General features: G+C 39.0%; 1 protein-coding gene across 1 annotated transcript; it reads right to left on the bottom strand.

Moving 5' to 3' along the window:
* Positions 1–4,691: 4,691 nt before the first annotated feature.
* On the bottom strand, positions 4,692–8,518 carry LOC139285461 (potassium channel subfamily K member 13). Its single transcript, XM_070906027.1, has 3 exons — positions 8,182–8,518; positions 4,782–5,316; positions 4,692–4,695 (listed from the first exon to the last, which is right to left on the bottom strand). The coding sequence occupies exons 1-3, from the start codon at positions 8,516–8,518 to the stop codon at positions 4,692–4,694; spliced, it is 876 nt and encodes a 291-aa protein (XP_070762128.1).
* Between the last annotated feature and the right edge of the window lie 12,673 nt (positions 8,519–21,191).

Below are 21,191 nucleotides of genomic sequence, written 5' to 3'. Positions count from 1 at the left end.
AAAAAAGAGCAAAAACCGCAATTCTTGTTGCTCTATATGAACGAAGCGCAAAGATATCACCCCCACCACCTAGTCTCCAGAAGGGATACAGTATGGAAGATTAACAATGTCTAATACAGTTGTGAAGTGGCAGGGGCCGCCGGAAGAGTTTTTCGCATTATTCGCTGTATTCCTGTTTAAATTTTTCAACAATATCCTCAATGTTACTGAACAAACAAACACTAGACTATCTGGGATAATGTAACAATTATATAAACCCCTTTTCTGTTAGTAAATATTATGACGTTATTTGTGGGCGGAGCTTAGGTGAAGGCAAAATAATTCCCTGAACATGTTAGCTAACACTAGCTAGCAAGTTTTTTAACAATGGCTGAAGAAAATACGAGTTTCTCTGAATATGTACGGTCACTCATTCGGTTAAAGTTAACATTAGCCAATGGGGCCAGATTGGCCAACCCATACACACTCACTCACTGGATGGACAATCTGACATGACCTACGGTGGAATGGCCAGACATTTAGCGTTACACCTACCTGATAGAGAAACCAAGTATCGTAAAAAGAAACTGAGGGCGTATAAATCTTGAGGTGCCTATATCTGTCCTGAGTGGTCATGCCTACAAGACTTGAAATGCAAAGATTTAAAAGATGAGTTTTGTCTCTGCCCATACAACTAGCTAACAAAGTTAGCTAATGCGCTAAAAGAGTTAGCGTAATGAGAGAAATCACCTATTCCTCAGAGTTCCCCAATTTATGATTAGGTGGGCATGACAAACCTTTAGACACATAACGTTATTCATACCTACAACAGACAATACTTTATTTAACCTTACGTGATATGAAGTGGGAGCTACAAACACAAGCATTTTTGACAATTGCCTCAGTCCAATCCTTTTGTCTTATTGTGTTTAACCATATTTGTCTTAGTTTTTTTTTTCATTGGCAGCTCATACATCTTTCCCTGTTGGTCTAGTGGTTGGGATTCAGCACTCTCACCGCTGCCCCCTAGGATCGATTCCTGGTCAGCGAACTAGTAATGTGTAATTTCCCTCCGGGGATCATAAAGTATTTCTGATTCTGATGAAATTTTAATTTGGAGACATTACTCCTTAGATTCTGCCACCCAACAATGGGAGGTTATGCAGCCTACTACTCTGAGGTGATTTATGTTTGCCACCAGCTAACTCCATGACATGACATCTGCGCTAAAAAGGTCTATAGGTTTATGTTATGACCTCCATTGCCATGGAGAGGAAACCAGAGGCCTGAAGAGTAGCAAATTAAAAACGCTTTATCATTGCAATTCCTAGTCACAGTTTTAAACAAAACGTAACACCATAATTGTTGAATTAAACTTAATTTGACCCAAAAATGAAAAGTGAACCAATTTAAGATGGAGATTAGCATTAACGTTAGCGGGACTTGTGACAGAATTTTAACCTTTGTGATTTGATGTGTCTTGCTGGAATGCACCGTGGGAGTCGTGGTTTACATCTCCCCTGTACACAACTTGAACCTTCAACTTTAATCAAGGAACCAGATATTTTTTAATACAGTGGTTAATATTTTGGACAGATGATTTTACCGGGAGAGTTCATGCCGATCCAAGCCGTAGAAGTGCTCCAACTGTGAGTCACATAACAGTGTCTATGGGAAAAATGAATGGGACTTTTACTTCTGGAACCAGGGGTCCCTGAAAGAGCTTCTCCTACTTCACAAATCTATGTGAAGTAAGTGTATAAAACATGATGCTTATAATTATAATAAACCACATTCAAGTTAGCAATCTTCAAGTCAAGATTTTTTGTCAAATTCGTTAATACAGTTTAAATTTTGAGTGCAAGACCCTGATTTTGTGTGCACTAACATCTCTTTGTGTTAGCTTGAGTGATGCCAAACACCGGCTAGGTGTTGCACCCTACTAGGAAGTAACATCCAGCCCAGTTTTAGTCCCCCTGCACTCAAAAATGTACTTTGTACTAAATGCTTCTTCATTTGGATGTTTTACCTTCACTATATGCAAAAGTTTCTCTGTGCTCACTTTTAATCTCAGTTTACGCGTAGCACAAACAATGTGACATCACAACTAGTGTGAAAGCCAATCATGGTCCGGTATGCAGTTCACACAAATATGATTTGAAAACTTTAAACCTCCAGTGCACATACATTGAGAATGTCTTTTTAGTGACGTAGGAGACATCTTGTGTTCATTAGTTAAACTATTTGCATATTCATAGATTCATTCAAGTTTTTAATAAGGGAGAAGGAGTACATGTAATTTTAAGAATTTCTAAGTTAAAAAACATATCAGATACAAATTGTTATTCCATGCAGAGTATTTTAATATTTCTTAAAATAATGTGAAATGTAACCTTATGTACTGCTAACGTCTCACGATGTATGTATTGGCACAGATGTTGTGAACCCTTTCACATTGGATGAAGCTATTTGACCCAAATAAAAAATACAGATTAATAGAGCTTTAAGGCACTGTTCCATTGCACATCCACACTTTTCCACATTGTGTGCCACGTAGCTCTGTTCTGAGCCCACTACTTTTCTGTCTTTATATGTCAACCACGAGGGGTCAGCACAGTATTAACTTTCATTGATATACAGATGACACTCCACTGTATATACTGATGATCTCACCCAACTTTACAATTTTAAAGTCTAGTGCAGCACTAGTTTCAGTTAGGATACATTTTAAGATTCTAGTGCTTTTCTATAAGTGTATTTATGGGCTTGACTCTAGCTACTTATTTGAAAATGTAATTTATTATGCAAATTCCTGGTAGAGCCCTCAGACTGGTTCTCTGCTGCTCACTGTTCCAAAACCAAGACACAGCTGTAACAACCCTTGCTGTTGTAATTCAATGTCTTTGTATTTCTGTGCATTGCATTTTGTTGGAGCCATAATGTAGTTTTTGGTTTGTTTTATTTTATCATTACCTGCATTTTCAGCTTTTGAAAGTGGATCATTAGCATAGAAACCCATATAGGTAAACTCCAGGTGATGAGAATCAGGTGTGGATGAAAAGCAAACAGTTTTTGACCGTGTTAGTGTCTTAGCGTGTCTTTGTGTCAGCATGTGAGCTGTTTGTATTGGAATTAAAGGAAAGGAAACATCACTGTTATTAACTATGGGTATATCAGTCTTTAAATAAATGGATAACAAAATCTAAAGATACACAGGGCACTGGACATTGGTTTATTTTTAGCCCAGAACACACATCTGAACAAGTTCTCCCTGTTCGTCCCTCAGTGGCTTATTTTTTTTTTTTGTTGTTGAAAGTCACTACACATTTTATTGTTGGGCAGGATGTTGATTAGTGCCTCCTGGTGACACCTTGGCCCGGTGTTCCCAGGCTATAAAAAAGAAGGTCCTGATACTCATGCTCTTCCCTTGGTTTTGCAGACTTGATTTTCTTTTTCCTTATATATACTTGGGACAAGGTGGTTTGTTTGCAGATTAAAATTTCACTGTACTGTATGACACTTTGGTTTTTTCATAGTGAGTTACAAAGCACTCCAGCAGAGGGAGACATTGCTCTAGTATTGGGCCTCTGTTTGAAGTGACTGTTAATAACAACCATGCCCTACACAGCCATATCTAGTTTCTGATCTAATTCTAATTTTAATGTCAATTAAAATCTCATAGGTTGGGTTGTGGATTTCTTCGCAAAAGGTCCCAGTGTGTCAGGGTCACTGGTGTGTTGTCCTCCAAATTGCACGACTCCACACATATGACTCCAGGGTTGTGTCATTTTTACTCTTTTTATCTTGTACACAAATGATTGCAGACACAATTAGAGAACAGGCATGTTTTGGAACTTGCTGATGGCTCTTTCATTTTCAGTCTCTTAAATGAAAATGTAAGCCTGCACATGGACCACTGATGATTTTGTGTCTTGGTGTAATGAGTTTTATTCAAGCTTAAAGTTACAGCAAAAAAAAAAGAAACATAAGAACACAACACTGTAAAGCTTACATGACCACCCAAGAAACAGATATTGATATGTTCCAGAGTACAAATACTTGGAGACCATGGTAACCAGATGTCTTTTGAGTCAATTACTGATGCTGTCTAAACTGGAAACCAGCTCATCTTTTGGCAGATACGTCTGGCACCCGTCCCGTTCAGACAGATTACCATGTGACCTGTAGGTGATGACTGACTTGGCCTTAGATGGCTGCTGCTGATGTGTAATGTTCTGAATTCGCTATTGTGTCAGTATTAAACGAACTGGACGATTCAGGATAATGATTAAAGTTGCAATTAAAGATGTCATTGGTATAATCATGATACATTTCCACTAGGCACCAAAAATGCTTCAGATTAAATAAATTCTATACATTTTAATCTGAAGAAAACACAAAGCAAAGTTTATAACATCTTGCAGCTCAGTCATCTGAAATACATAGCAACATTTTAACTTTTTGATCACTGGAGAAAACTACAGATTACTATTGCTGTGTTTGTTGAGTATATTTTCAGAAATATTTTACTTTAGCCAAGTAGGCAGTGGTCTAGCATAGATTACATTATTTTCACATGAACATTATCCTGATATTTCTCTCTCTGTGTTTCTGTTGCACACTGTTTCCAGTTGAGCCTCATCACAAAGGTATTTTCCAATAGCATCGGGACTGAACTGGAAACTGTTTGCACCTGCTGTCTATTCAGAGTGTCATCTTCATAATAACATATAGGTGTCTCAGAAAAGCAGAGTTTGAATAGTGGTCTGAGATGTAGTCTATGGTGGCATATACTACTGTACATCCAGGCCAGTGTCCGCAGCATCCAGTTCAGTCCCTCTTTGATGATCACAGAGATGGCGTTGAAGAGGGAATAAGTGCAGCACACTCCCAAGAGTATCAGCAGACAGTTTGCAACCTGGTACGCCCAGGTGTCCTCGTGGTGCTCTCTCTGGCCACTAACAAAGTCCCCAAAGCCCACTGTGCTGAACGCCACAAAGCAGAAGTAGAGGGATTCCATGTAATTCCAGCCCTCCATGGCTGAATAGAGAGAGGCAGCCCCACATGCAACCAGCAGGACAGCAACAAAAAGGATGAGGGTGACTTGGTACACTGATGGTTTCCATTCTTCACTTCTGTTACCTTCACTGGCTCTGCTCTCTAGTCCGCTGTGTCCAGTTTTCCTTCTGTGGCACCAGAATGTCAGAAAGCTCAGTAACGTTATGACTCTCTCCAAGAAGAGATTGAAGAACAGTATGGTAGCCGAGCAGCCCAGCAGCCCATAGAAAACAAGCAAGACCTTCCCCGTCACAGTGGATGGGGCCGTCACTCCAAATCCTATAAGAAACACTTGAGGTTAAGGTCACATCTGCGATTACAGACATTATCATAACATTAGTGTCCTTGCACAGAGGATTTTATTGAGTGTATGACAAGTGAACATATTTCTTATGCCTTTTAAGGATGTTAAAAGGTTAACTGCGCACTTTTCAAAACTAAAACTGGATTTGCATTTTGAGTTATGAAGTGGGAAGATATGGAAAACAGATGCAAATCTACATCTGATTAATTAATGAAAAAGTGATCAGAAATCCATAAATAACCAATGGATAATCAAGACGTTCAAGACATCCATATATCCTTATCTGTTTGCTTTTTTATATTTTCTTACCAAACATATAATTTAGTTAGTGTGGTTTCCCTGAGCTATAACTATAACAGCTCATCTGAAACAGGAGCACAACTCAGATCACCATGATTAAGTAAAAACTTCATACTTTTACTCATAATCAGGAACAGGCAAATGTCAAAACAAGGGAGGCAGGGAAGAAAAGGAAAATGTATCCAAAAATGGGCAGGGAAGCACAACAGACATGTGAGACTATGAATTGACGGCATTGTGAGACCTTTGTGGCTGCAGACTACAGTCTGAAGTAATTACCGCCATCAAGTAGCGGAGGTTGTGGCTTCTCTCTGTCTGTCTATCCTGAATTATTACTGACTGGACCGGAAATCTATTAATCTTGGTGACTGCATGACCCTTACCCCAGTAACACTTCAGCAGCTGTTGCTCAGCATCTGTCGTTTACACAATACCGAAAAAGATTTTGCTATTTAGGAAGATTTGTAGATCTCTGTGCCATTTGTTATTTGTGGGTGCTGTCTCCTTGTTGTACAGCAGGTATTAGTAAATATTCACAGTTCGCATTAAAACATGGTTTACTCTTACATACTCATAAATACAAAGAACCATGCTGACAATGTAACACATTTGTTCAAGTGTGTCTTTTCCTTTCCTGTGTTTCCTGTGTTATACCGCCCCGTCCTCTTTAATCTTCCTGTGGCACCAACCAATTCTCTACCCTATTCTCTCTAAAATAAATGTATGACGGCCTGGGGAAGTGAATTAGAATAGAAATATCCCAGATGACATTCATAAGGTCAGCTGATGTCATTGAATAAGTTGGCAGTTCACTTTGTTGTCTTGCCTGTATCATGTATCTGCGTACTCTCACCTAAATTCAAACACAATAAGTTCTCATAAATTATGTCCTCAGTTTACGTTGATTTCTTTGATTCCTTTGTGCTTGAAGATTATGAAAAGATTTTATTGAACAGATTTTATTTGTCAAGCGTGGGAGAGAAGGCAGAATATTTTGTTTAAGACCGAGCTGTGAAATAACTAATGAAATGTTTGACCACTGCAACTGTACTTTTCGTGTCTTGTGCATGACACGAAAAATGAAAGAACATCAATCAATTAATCATAAATCAGCAATAAATGTCCAATCCATTTATTGATTCCACCGTCACACTCACAGGGGCAGATCACTGCAGTGCTGCGATAACTAAACCTCCAAATGTCTAGCTATGCTCGCGGCATGACACTATGGACGGCAATGTCTGTCTGTCAATATCTCAACTATTGAACGGATTGTTATTACATTTCTTAGAGAGAATCAGGGTGCCTCATGTCTTTGGTGATCTCCGGACTTTTCCTTTAGTGCTACCATGAAATTTCTATTGTATGGATTGCATTGAAATGTGACACAGATATTCATGTCCCCCTTAGGTAAAATTGTAATAACACTGGTGATCCCTCAACTTTCCATCTAGCTTGAGGTCAAATATACACATATCTTCTTCTACAATATTGGTAGATGATTTTTTCCATAGTAAGATAAGGCTTTGTTTGCTACATTTCTTCAACCAAGCATGGTAGAAATGATCAACCCTTTAGACCTGAACTAAACCTGAAAGTGAACATCACCAAAGAGGATATGACATGCATATCCCAAACCAGAAAGGTAAATAAATATATTTTGGAACAATGTGCTGAAAGGAAGGAAGGATATGCAGGTAATTAGTGATGGAATACAAATGTGGGAGCCATTATGAGTCATATGAAATGTCAAATGTTTGGCCTTTTTTCTTTCAGTGTCACAAATCCCAGAGGTATAGTTACATCATGAAATGATTGCAGGCAGTAAATACGGAAGTTGTTGTAAAAAGGAAATTGATCTGGGCTCAGAGCCATTTGTCCCTCAGTTTCCACAGTGACAGAGACTGCCAAAAGATAGCACAATTGGAAGGCAGTAAATTGATTCTCAGCGATGAGGCCGGTTTAATTTTTATCTTGGAGACATGTTTGTCCTCTATAGGTTCAGGTGAAATATTGATTTTGATGAATCATAGTGGACTTTGAAAGACCTCTCCCCTGTGGGCCTCAACCAAATCAATATGGCTTCCCATCTCCCTATCATGTGTCCCATCTAGAAGGTTCATATGATTAGTTAAACTGTGTAATAGCTCTGCATCTGGACATGTTGAACAATTTTACCTGTTTCTTTCTGGCAGAATATTTTGGCTGCAGTTATTGGGTAATGGTGTATGGCTTACATAGTTTGTGAAAACTACTGTTCTTTTAAAATTTATGCACATCATATTTAACTGTAGAATCATGGTATCAAGTTATAATTCAAGTTTCAATTTGACACGCTGGTTATTCATAAGGAATTCTTCTAAGCCACACATGAATGAGGTGTGATTTGAAGAAAATAACCCGAAAATAAGCATGATGCAGAGAACAAACAAAAAAGTATTCTGTTGTAGGTTTTTACAGCTGCATCTGTGGTTTGTACATTAATCAGCAGTTGCAACAATTTTGACAGCATTCCCAGTATACCATTCTTCGTGACTCACCAATGGTGGAGACTACAGTTCCCACAAAGTAGAAAGCACCTGGGATGTCCCATAGGGCTCTGCCTCGTTCTGTCCGGATGCCTGCAGTCCTAGCCTCCTCATAGTGGCGCAACAGAGATTTCAGGTCTTCACAACTAATGTTATGCTCGTGACTGAAGTCCCTTAGCCTTCTTTCCCAGAGCTGGTGGGCCTGTAGCTCTGCTGGTCTCTCCAGGGAAGAAAATATGGCAGCACCAGCCAGCATGTAAAGAGCGATGAGCATACAGAGCAGGTAGAAACGAGCAGTTTCCCTGTTGGGGATCAGGGATGGGCAGCAGCAGGAGAAATCTTTCTTCATTGTCACCTGTAAAGGTTACAGTTTTCCTCTTTGTGTGCTATAAAACAATTGAATGTGCTAAGCAACAGGAACAAGATAAATGATATTTGCTCAGTTGTCTGATACCATCAGTATACAGGTGCTACAGGATAGAAGGTTGTTAGTCCAGTTTGCTCCTCTCTCTGTTTTTATCTAGTTCATCTTTGCAATGCTGTTATTCAATGCAAGTCTTTAATTAACATTACTTACAAAACAAGTTTCCCCATCCAAAAATGTGTTAGTAACCGTTGCTTCTGGGTCTGCAGGTGGCTTCAACAGTGGCTTTAATGATCTGTGTATGGTTGCTGCTTATCACCAGCTCAATAATCCATCTTTACTCTCCTTTTATGAGTCACAAACATACACAAACATATGCTCATATACAATATGTGTGTCTACTGCCTGAGTTTGTTCCAGAGATACTGATCCTTCTGCTTTCATGTCCACCCTTACTATTACTGTGTAAATGTTACCTTGAAGTACGGTGTGTCAAATCAACATAAATTGAGTGTAAACTGGAGGTATAAACCTCCTTTATCTTCTGGTAAATTAACATTTCCCCCTTACAATAATGGTATATACATAGCATGGGAGAGGAGACAAGAGAAAGCATGGGAATAGTATTTAACTTACTTGCATTGTTGCATTGGCTCAGGCCTGAAAACATGCAGGCCTTCAGTGCTTTGTTGTCATACTTTTGTTTGATATTGAAAATTGGATAAAAGCAGATGAATTCCATATAAGGCTATATTATGTCTCTAGGAACGCTCGTCCATTTCTTCCTCCCACTTCACTGCCTGTTCTTGTGTATTCGGACCACAATCCATTAGTGTTTGTCCCAAATGCGCAATCACAACCAGTGTTTAATGTTAACATCAAAATTCAGCATAAGAACGGCAAAGATATCGTTATGGCTAACACCTTTTCATGTTCCAGTGACCTGGGAAAAATTGGGAGGTTTTCACACGACCTCTGGGCCTTTTTCTGTGTATAACATGCGCTCTAATATTCTCTGTGCCCGCATCTGCTGTGGTGTCTGTGTGTGATGGGCTGCAGGTGAGCTTGGCTGAGGTTGTTCCAGGGTGCTGATTGGTTCCAGCCACCAAGTTGCAGCTTAAAAGACCGACTTTCTCCAGATCCTGTGGGCTCTCCTCTGTGTGAGATGCAGATAATTGATGTAACGAGTTAGGTTAATGACTTTTTGTTCTCCTTATTTGAGCAGGTAAGGTTAGGTTGCTCAACTTTAGTTCCTTTATGGTTTTGCTGTTAGCCCACCCTGCAGCAAATATGTCGACCACAGACTTTGTTTTGTCTACTTTTAAATGAAGTATTCCATAATGACATGTTAGGTATTTTGTCCCTAAAAGCTGCCAATTTGTTAAGTATGTCTGGCATTTTCTCTTCAACGAGTACACTCCTTTTACTTGGACATTCCAGTCTGCAACATGAAAATGTGTCTGATCAAGAATGTGTGGCCATGTGGAACAAAATTAAACAATAACATATTTGTCTCCTTCCTTTCCTGTTCCTTGATGTTTCTGAATTACTGTAAGTAATCTATCACTCCCACATAGTTCCACACTTAAAGGTTATCCTCTGTTTATATCTGCAAAGTGGAAGAAGAAAAACAATGTCAAAAAGAGATAGGAGAAATGCTTTGGATTTCAACAAGCAAATGACAGTGTAATTATTTAGCACATACGGGGCAGCAAAAAAATATTTACTGGGTTACTTTAAACTATACAAATATGTTGGTACAAGGCAAGAAGACAAGAGAGGGACTTTTACACTTTTTACTGATATCAATATTTTCTCTTATCTTTTGATTATTGCTCTACACACATGTCAACTCTGTCTTTGTTTGTAATCCTTTTTTTTTAAGCATGCATAAGAGATTCCAGTCGAGTTAACGGTCATTATCTTACAGTGACAGCACACCACCTTGAGCTCCGACAATACAGGAGAAAGCTCCCACATTACAATGAATGACGGGGGCATCCCTGATTGTATATGAGCTGTAGAATAAAGCAGTCCCTTATTGTAAGCCTCTTTCAATGTTATTACAAAGTAAGTATTGGTCATGCGGGTTGTAATATGTAGCTATGTATATGTATTACTTGCTTCAGTACAGTATATCGTCACAATAAATACTATTAAAAGGAAAACAAACTATGTCCATCTAAGTGTAAAGTCAAGTTTAAACAGTAAGTATAACTATAATGATACGTTAATATTTTAAGATAATTAACTGTTTTAAATTACAGAAATAATCATTTACATCAAGACAAGGTCCTACCTGATATAAGGGAACAGCTCTATGCATATGGAAGTCTGTTCTATGTCTGAGTGATTGGTTATAAAAAGGTCTGATTTCTTTTCAAGCCTATCAATACTCACATATGTACCTTGACAGAGTTATAGGTCGCTGTATTCATTCTTCCTTTCCATATTGGCTGTGAGCATTGTTTTAAGATAAAAATTTGAACCTTTCCTTGAAGGTCTTTGCTGAGTAACTCCCTCTTAAGAGTCAGTTCAGGGTTAACGTTCAGGGCCATACTATTTTCTACTTATGCCGTTTTTTCCTAGTCTTGGATGTGCTGCAATCTACAGTTATTTATATTAGAAACAAACCTTGTTTTATGTCAGATGAAAACTTTCCCATCCTCCCACAGAACACTAGGATTGTCCACTGATGTTTGATAGCATTTTATTGGAGCCATGTATGTATAAAATATTTACACTTGTTGGGCTGTAATCTAAAACATTATCCGGTACTGCAAAGTTTCCCCCAAGTGTGCATTTTCAATTTGTGCATAAAAACAGCAAAAAGTTGGTGTATTGATGAAAGCTAAATGCAATAAAGTGCAACAGAAATGCACTTTGCAAACTAATCATGACGCACATGAAGAATGTGACTTAAACATCCACTGAAGCTTCAGCTTCACTAAAGAGACAAAAATAGTGGCAGACAAAAACATCAGGGCTGGAGTCGAATGATCAAAAAATGTCTTTTCCTACACACTTAGCCTTGACCTCGATAGAAAACTCCACTCGCATTTTCATTTGCAGATTTTCTGTAAATTTGGTTAAACTTGTTAGCGCTACATGTGGATGGACTCCTGGTTAGTGTTAGCTTAAATGAAACAGAGCCAAAAAGGCCCACACAAAAATAACTGTGTAGATTAAAGTCAACATCCTGCAGTGTCAAAATACTACTGTGGTGAAAAGCTTCCACTAACAGCGAGTTTAGCCCAAAACTAAGTAAGATAAGACAAAACAGGTTTCATTGTAGTTGTTTTTATTTTGTTCAAACATTTTTTTAAAACACTCGCCAAGACGCCCGAAGGGGGTGTCATATATTAAAAATATATACGCAATATAGAACTGCATACCAGCTACCAGCATATTTAAACACGCAATATGATGACTTTCTGTTGCTTATACAGAAAATATTCTATGGTAAAATGAAAATGTTGCTAGCTTAAATTCCGGCCATTCACATGTGCAGTAAAGGAATGTACACTATAACACATGAAAAACATTTCCACTACTGTGTGTTACAGTACAGAAACACATCCCATTATGGAGTTATGGAGAAAGCACCACTGTAGAACCTTTAGGTAATTGGGGTGTTGATATTTTTGAAGAAAAGCTTATCAATTACTAGCTATATCGTTCATGACATGATAAATCATACAATTTACATGTAAACATACAATTGTATGAGTGAAGGACATGTGCAAACAGTTGCCATTTATCATGTAATTAACTGCAAAAATAATAACAATTAAGACTAGCATAATATTCTGAAAGACCAATAGCTTTTAGCTGATAACTACATATTAAAATTATTTCATGCCACCAGTTACCATCACAGCAAAGAAGTCGGCTACTTTTAGTGTAAAATAATCTGCTCAGCTCTGCTTTTAGTGGTGGAGGTTTTGTACTTTAAAGTGTACAGATGAATGTTACCATGCACCGTGTTGGGCTGTGTTACAGCAGTGATTATTGCCTTTAGTAACAAGTAGTGTAGTAGCATTACAATTTGAAACTCAGTAAAGCGTTGTAGTTAATAATCCCAGTAATGCTCCGCTACTCTGACACTTTGGAGAGTTGGTGTCTGTCAGTGTGTTAAATTAGTGCAGCGGCTGGAGGTTGAAGATGGGAGTTGGAGGGAGTGTGAACCCTACAGCTGGGTGGGCATTGGGTGGCAATTTGTTTGTGGTAATTTGATTGCAAATTTGTTTGGTAAAGTGCTATGAAAAGTTTTTTACATTTATTGTTATTATTAATATTATAGTTAATACTGCAAATTGCCAAACTATCATTCGATACTATCGTATCGTAAAAGTAATTATTAGCCTACTTGCTAATTAATACATACAAAACGCACAGAAAGTAACATTACTGTGTCCTGAGCCGGCCACTTTTTTGCTTATATTCAATTACAATTTCAATTTAATTACTGATATAAATGATTGTGTAATGTTTTTAGTTCATTTAATAGTACAAAAGTAAAGTCTACTGTCTTACCTCTCTAACCGAATATTGCTTTAACCATTTACTTAGTCTTTACCAGAAGCTATCGCCGATGATTTAGCCGTCGGCCACCCTTATGTCCTCGTTGTAAACACTACGCTCTGCTGGTTTTGTGGGGGCATTGGCTTGTTCCTGAGTCAGCTAAATCAACAACAATGCTGTCAACACATCCGGGACCGTACTTCCATCCTTCACAATAAGATAACATGCTTCAACAACTAAGAAATTAAGCAGAAAAGGCCATATGCCCCAGGGCCCCCAAAGTAAGTTAATCTGGCCCTGCCCATGGCTAAACCAGCTGTTAAATGTCAGTGCAGGCTGGAGTGGGGCCTTTGTCAAAAGGCACCTTTGAGGGAGATGAGTGGAGTAACAGAAAGTAATCTAAAAAGTAATGTATCAAATAACTTCTGCTGATGAGTTATTAGTAAAGTAATGTAAATACCTTTCCAATGAGTAATAGTAATGAGTGAGGATTTTTAAAGTAAACCGTCCAACACTGACCATGTATGCAGGAACAGGTTAACCAGGGGTGACCTAATGACGATAACACTTGGAAATAATGAAATGGAGTGACTGGAGAATGGAGTCATGGTTGAAATCAGTGAAGACATTAACTTCATCAAAGAAGTAGATCTTCCCAGGGATCAGTTGAGGGGAGTTGCAGCTATGAGGTGTTGTCAGGATGTGAGGAGAGGGCAGAGGTTTCACAGTGCCATTTCTTCCATGGATTTTCATCACACTGCTGAACACAATGCTGTGCAGAGACACACTTTCCACAGTCCCGATTAGCACTAAACAGGGACATAAACACACACATTAAATGTACAAATCCACATATATTCACAAAAAGTATTTGTTAACAAGTAAAAAAAAAAGAAAATCAAAATTATAAACTTATATCTTACTTTCCTCGCAAAGATCTGCTCCATTCAGATTGTTCACTGACAGAAGTCTGGATTCTGAAAAAGAACATTATACACTCATATTATTGATATATTATTGCAGGAACTGGAATACACCTTGAGTTAAAATGGCTCAAGATCAAGTACTATTCTCTGAGGCAACGTCCAAGCATCTCACAACTGACCTTTGATTGTCACGCTCTGATGCTGTCCTGGTTGGTGTACTGGACTCAGCTTCCCTGCACAGCATGACCACAGAGAGGTGTTGTAGTAGAGGTGACCACAGCATCTGAATCCTGTCTTGTTGGTGTAGAGCACCTCCTTGTCCTCACACGAGCAGCAGACATCCTGGTTATAAAGTAGATATAAAGTATTTTTCTGAACAATATGAATGGTCAGAGTTTGAGGAGACTGATATCACCACCAGGGTTATGGGCAGAAGTGCTGAGACTGGCGCACCAAACCAGATGGTTGAGTTTTGGTTTACTATTAAACTAGAATTACCGCCCCGCAGTTGTATGGCTCTGCCAACCAACGTCCATGTCTGTCAAGATATATATGTAGTTAATTCTTTAATTTAATAAAAGGTATAAAGTGTATTTTTTGGCTAAATGTAAGTTATCACTATATTGATGATACATATTTATGATTCCAGTGAATATACATTGTTTAACTGATTAATGAAGGATTATCATAGATTTATTGGCTAAACAGGTACTCATGTACTTGATTACTATGTAGAGATGGATTCTTATAGAGTATAGTTAGACAAAATGTTAGATGCAAAGCCTCTCTGTGAGCTGTGGGTGAAACTCACTACTCACTCACAGAATCACAATTAGCCAGGTGCACTCCAACATGTTGTTTTCAGTCACGTGATTCCGATAAAATCGAAATTCAGAGTGAGGCAGGAAGTGAAAGGCAGAATGTTCTAGATGGAGGAAAGCCCATGCTGTGCTAGTTATTGTTTATTCATTGCGTCGTCCCGGTCAACATGTCTGTGATATCTGGAATCGGCCAATTCATTCTTAAATTATGGCTAAAAACCTATTTTGAGGTCACAATGACCTTTGACCTTTGAGTCAAAAGTGTCACTTTTCTTGAGATATTTAGGGTCCATAAAAAAAATGATGTTTTAAAGGCTGTAAGCTTACACATGGTGTTATTTTAGGCAAACTGCTGTGCATGCCTTTCAAAACTCTGAACAAAAGGGTGGACGCACTGATGATTTAAAACATGTCAGACTGTGGAGTTGTTGAAGGCATACTTTTGTAACTTTTGACAGTTTGTCTAGTTGTTTAGCCCCACATTCAGAATGTGCTTACATAAAATAAAGTGTAAGGCTGCAAGGGCACAAGTAATAGACCTAATAAAACATACCCATGGGTTTTGCAGAATGGATCCACAGCATGGTGTGTCATGTCCATACTTTCCTAACGGCGTCAGGTTGTACAGTGTCCCTGCGCAGCACTTCATCTGTGGGTCTTTAATGTTGTAGGCTTTCATTCCACAGCAGTGCATGTTTTCTACTTTGGGATGTCTGAGTGGAGAAACAGAGCTCATAGTTAATAATAAATCAGGTGAGTGAGATAAAGAAGTTATTATCATTATCATCATAATTATGTTCTAAAGACAGATCATTTTACATTGAAAAGAGGGTGAGACAGAATATGCTTCCTCTGGGCATCAAATACACTGGATATCAGATTGTCAGGTAACTTCTTCAAAGCAGTGCCTGCACAGGCTGCGAGGTGACACAGGCATGTCAGAAGCTGTAGCTTCAGACCTGTGTAAAAGGTGGGTCGCTACGTGGCCAATGTAGACACCTGCACTGTTCCATCAGACATGTGTGAGATCAAGGAAAACGCAAATGTGCCGCTACAGCTGGAGTAGTTGAGATTCAACCAATTCAACCAATACAGGGCTAACCATAAAATAAAAACTGTTACCTAAAGGTAAAAAGCTGAAAGAGCTGCTGAATTGGGTAATAATTCTCTCTGGATTCATCACAACCGACATCTGCTTTCATATTTCTGTTGTCATTTGATTGTTTAAAAATATTGATTAGTGCAGCTTTAACCAAAATGCACTATTAAAATATTGTAAACCCCCGGAAGATGAAAAGGCATAACTGTAAAAGAGTCATAACATGCACAAGCCCAAGCATGTGACAAACCTACGCAAAGACAAAACAACATACGTGAAAACAGCAGCAAAACTAGTCAAACAGTCATTCCTTGGCTCAGTATCTGGGTGTGTTTTAATGTTTGCCAGAAAAGAAAACAAATGCGGCACAGCATCTGTGTAGCTGCTGGAAAGCATGCCTGTCTCAGAGACAGCATGAAATCAGCTACAAAGACATTTCCCTTGCCCCTCCTGTCTCGGGTTGTCTGTATCCTCAGAGACTCTTAAGAAACACATAAATTAACAACTTCCCACACAGCCTTCTTCCTTGGCTGAGGAAAACACACTGTAAAACAAACTCAGCACACAAAATACACATACCAGACACTGCAACATACCAAGCTGATTTAAAAAAGGTCCTGCCGTCTCACTGATGTCATCAGTGTAAAAACACATGCACAGATAATCACCTGTGTCCATCGCAGCAGACCTCAGTGTGAGGATGATAGACTTCTGTCCCACAGCAGTGTTGTCCAGGTGAGCCATGAAACTGAGAACAACATGTAGTCCCACTCGCTGGGTTGTAAGGAATGCTGATCTCTGAGCATTCCTCTCCATCTTCTCGGTCCTCATACAGAGTGTTATTACAACAGAGAACTCCACGTTGTGCCAGGCCGTACGGCGTCTCTCCACAACACTTGAAGAATCAGAGCAAACACAGTTAAGTGTGCAGCAGTACAGACACAAGCAAGCACAGTCATACATACATTCAAATGCACATATGGGAATAAATACATATATATATATATATAAATATATATGCATGAATTCTGACAAAAATATGAGGAAACATATAGAAACAAAACAAAGATAAAGAAAAAAATATGAATCTTATGTGTACAAGTTGTTTAAGTCTTACCAGGACATTGTTAACGGTTAACGTTAGCGACGGCAACGTTAGCAGGGCTTTTCATCCATTAGACACAAAACACCCTCGCTCGCTGGATAAAAAGAGGCTGGGTGGAGCTCCGAGCCATGTCAGTGAAGCTGTGAGCAATGAGGGTTTTTTTTTTGGACAGTGTCAACCAGGATGCACTGCTGTTTGTTCTCAAACTCAAATAATTCTTTGCATAGATTATATTTAAAGAAATGGATTATTTTTCTTTAAAACAGCATTTTCATTGATTCAAAATTGTGTGTCAGGAGCTTCTTAGAGAAGGGACTTTCTTTCTTGGAATTTTGGAGGTTTAAGATTCCCACAGAAAAACCCAGACAAAGAATGTTGACCTTTGCAGGAAAAAAGTCTCCACCCAGCTGAGCGGAACAGAATTAGAAAACGTCATTAGTGCATTACTTGATCTATCCAAGGCTTCCTCTCAGATACACAGCCGTCACAGCAGACTTGTTTTTTTGGGTTGTATACAGTGGGTGCAGCATCACATTGACCTAAAAAGAGGGGGATGGAGGTGAAGGGGTGGATACAGAACAGACCAGTTCATGTTGAACAGGAAAACAAAAAGTGTTGGTTTATCAGATGGAAGGTATGGGAGTGTATGATTATGTCTATAAAGGTGCAGGGGACTCAGAGGATCTGAGAGAGAAAACAGAATAAGATTCACAGAAATGAAAATCAAGTGTGAGAAGAATCGGCACACGAGCAGCTGCAGTTTATAAACTTGTTTCTCAAGACAGTACCTTTGAGTCACACACATGAGAGCCTGCCCCTTTATCTCCAGAGTGAAAAGGGTGGGAAACCATGTGTATTGTATAAGGAATTGTGAGAAAAAATAACTGAAGCAGCAGAGTCAGCAGATAGGTGAACGGGTGCCACGTCTGTGAGACCCATTCCCGGTAATCTCCCATCTGATCTCTCACTCTTTCTCACTTTCTCACTGAAAAAGTGTGTGTGTGTGTGTGTGTGTGTGTGTGTGTGTGTGTGTGTGTGGCAAACAACCCTTGCCATCCCACCCTCCTTTCCCACATACCGTATGCCACTGATCTTCCCTGAGATCGATCTAGCACATTGAAAATGCTAAGAAATGAATATTTAAATTTATGACTGACTATCTGGAAATTTCCCTGGAAGCAATCAGAGGAAAAGAAAGGCGTCAGCTAGTGTAGTATGGAAACAAATCCTTAACTTTCCATTCATTCTTCCAAAAGAAATGTCCAGCAAGCACAGAAAGAGTTCACACACCCAAGATCAGAATGCTGTTTGAGGCTTATGTGAATTACGAGTCTTGCCCATCAGGGAAAAAAAGTTAAAAGTAGCAAGAAAACTTCAGAGGGAGGAGGTCCAGCTGGATGGGAGGGTCAACAAATTCAATTTTCAATTCAATTTTATTTATATAGTACCAAATCACAACAAAAGTCATCTCATGACACTTTTACTATTACAGAGACCCAACAGTTCCCACCATGAGCAAATGTGTGACTTGGGACAACCGGTTCATTCAGATCAACATTGCTTTCTTTTACCGAAGACCACGATCTTTCACCAACTTTAACCAAGTAGTTTTTGTACCTAAAACCAACCAAATCTTAACCTGTGGCAGAATCAGTTTTGTAATGCTCATATGTCAACAGTTTTCAGGAACAGGGGATGTTGTAGGAGCGATAGGGGTGTCAGACAAGAAACTCTTGTGTTGCGAATCAATCCTGTCTCAAAACTTATGCAGGGGAGTTATAGTACCCATAACTACTATATATGCAGACATACAAGAAAAACCTTAATGAATGAGTGGAGAAACAAAGAATGAAGATGCTTACTGAATATTTTTATGAGTATGAAAATGATGTGAATCATATCCATCCATCCTCTGCAGCTCATCCAGAATGCAGCAGCTCAGCTAGTCTTAAAACCTGCCCAAGTTCTCACACACTACATCGCTCCTCCACACCCCACCAGCACCTCAAATCCAACTCAAGACACTGGTACTTGCCTCCTGTACTGCGAATGGCTCAGGCCAATTCTACATGGTCAAACCTCACCCCTCGCTTTGGATAAAATAAATGTAATGTAACTGTCAGCTCATGGTGGCACAACACCTTCCTTGGACACTTAAAGTTGACCAGTTGCTGTTAATTTGTCATACATCTGCACATGTTGACTGTAAGCCACAAATAAAAATATATGGTTGTTGTTGAATTTAAATAAATAAATTAGTATATAAGAAAACTATTATTAAATAAGAATGAATGCCTCTAGTAGAGCCCATCTGCGACCTAACCACCCCTTATCCCTCCACATATAGTCTCGGATAGCGAGACCTCTCCACACTTTGTTTAGCACCATATATTTTTGCTGCAGAGCTTTGAGAGATCCATATTGAATGCAGTCATTCCTGCTTGGACAATTTGTGGTGATTTCCATCTACATGTCATTCTTTTCAGATCTATTTTGTGTCAGGGATTGGGAAATTGAAACTCCAGAAGTCCATCACCTTCAGTCATTCCTGTATGATATGTACAAAATAAGCCCCTGATTTACACGGACAAAATGAGCAATTGGGATATTTTTGTTTCGAATAGTCGCCTCGGGGGGGAAATATTACTTGATCTGGATTCCTTGATGAGAGAATGCTATTTATTCTGCTGCTAGTTAATATCTATTTTAAAAGGTGATCAATCTTGTGTCAAAGTTATTTAGGGAAAGGGGAAACTGTTGCTCTAAAATAAATTATACATAATTTGTATCATAGGCATTCATCACACAGGCTGAGAAGCATCAAAATTAATATTGTACAGTACACTTCTTTAGCAGACTGGTTAAGGTCTACCTTTTGTCACCCAGTAGTTAAACTTACAGTTTAGCTTAACAAGGCATCCTGATCCAGGAGCATGTTAGCCTATACCTTCATAGTTGTCCCTCAATGTGTATTGTCATGCCGTTGCAATGGCAATATCTAATATGTCATGTACCCCTGAGGCAGTTTGGGGTTTAAGCAGTGAGTGTGTTCACACAGTTAATCAATGCGTCCAACAGACAAATGTCTATCAAGACACTGCTCCCTCAGCACTAACCACCTGGTTCTTACTTCATCTTCATTGTTCTCAAACAGAAGCTATGTGTATGGCACCACCCTGATGACATAATGTCCCATCAGATAACTACTGACAGATGCAACCCCCGCACACCCAAAACAAACACAACCACTGTAGAGATCCACGGTCATACCTGGGGCGCAGCACCAATGAGTCTTTGTTTGGTTTCTCTCGCAGCAGCGGAAAACATCCGGATTGTAACATGATGATCCACAGAGGTTTGTGCTGCGGATGTGCAAAGATAGACAAGAGTAAACACAAAAGCAGTCCACATCACATGTACGCTATCATACAACACAAAGCATGGACACAATTCTTTGCACAGCTAAATTAGTGTGCATGAGTCTGATTTAACACTAGAAGTCATATTAGCACCAATGCAATAACTGGGTTAAAGCTTCCCTGTGGAGTTTTTGACTTCTGGTAGCACTATAAAGCAGTTTTTCTACGATTGGGTCCCTGTTTTGTTTATCTCATGCACGTGCATGCTGGTCACGTGATACACATTCCTTGCAATGGTTTCACACTATCCTGCTGATCTACAGGTGGTGGTAAGAAACACAGCAATGCACCAACAAAGGCAGAGAAGAAGAAGACTGCATGCAGGATTTAAAATACTTAAAATAATCAGCTTTGAAAATGTTTTATGGAGGAAGGAAATGCATTCAACATGTTTGTTAGACCTCAAGGATACACACTTAAAACTCCACAGGGTACCTTTAACTTTAGCCAGTACCCACGGGTAGAAAACCACACAAGACATGGGGTTGTTGTTAGTGTTACGTGTTAATTACTATTGGGTTATTTACACAAACGATAATATGGTATGGCAGTTATACTCTTTTTAAACGTATATGTCACTATTGGTTTCTGATTGTTATTAATATGTGTATTCTTTTTGAATGTCATACACACATCGTGTTGTGCAACTAACAAAACATTTGTGACAGTTTTAAGGTAAAACCTGAGCTTGTTGTGTCTGACACTGGGTAAAAATAACCAGATTTTAGTTTTTAGCCAACAGTAAATAAATGGCTACATAATAT

Source organism: Enoplosus armatus, chromosome 5 (assembly GCF_043641665.1).
Source record: "Enoplosus armatus isolate fEnoArm2 chromosome 5, fEnoArm2.hap1, whole genome shotgun sequence".
Taxonomy (NCBI): Eukaryota; Metazoa; Chordata; class Actinopteri; order Centrarchiformes; family Enoplosidae; genus Enoplosus; species Enoplosus armatus.
This window is presented reverse-complemented; position numbering and strand designations above follow the sequence as displayed.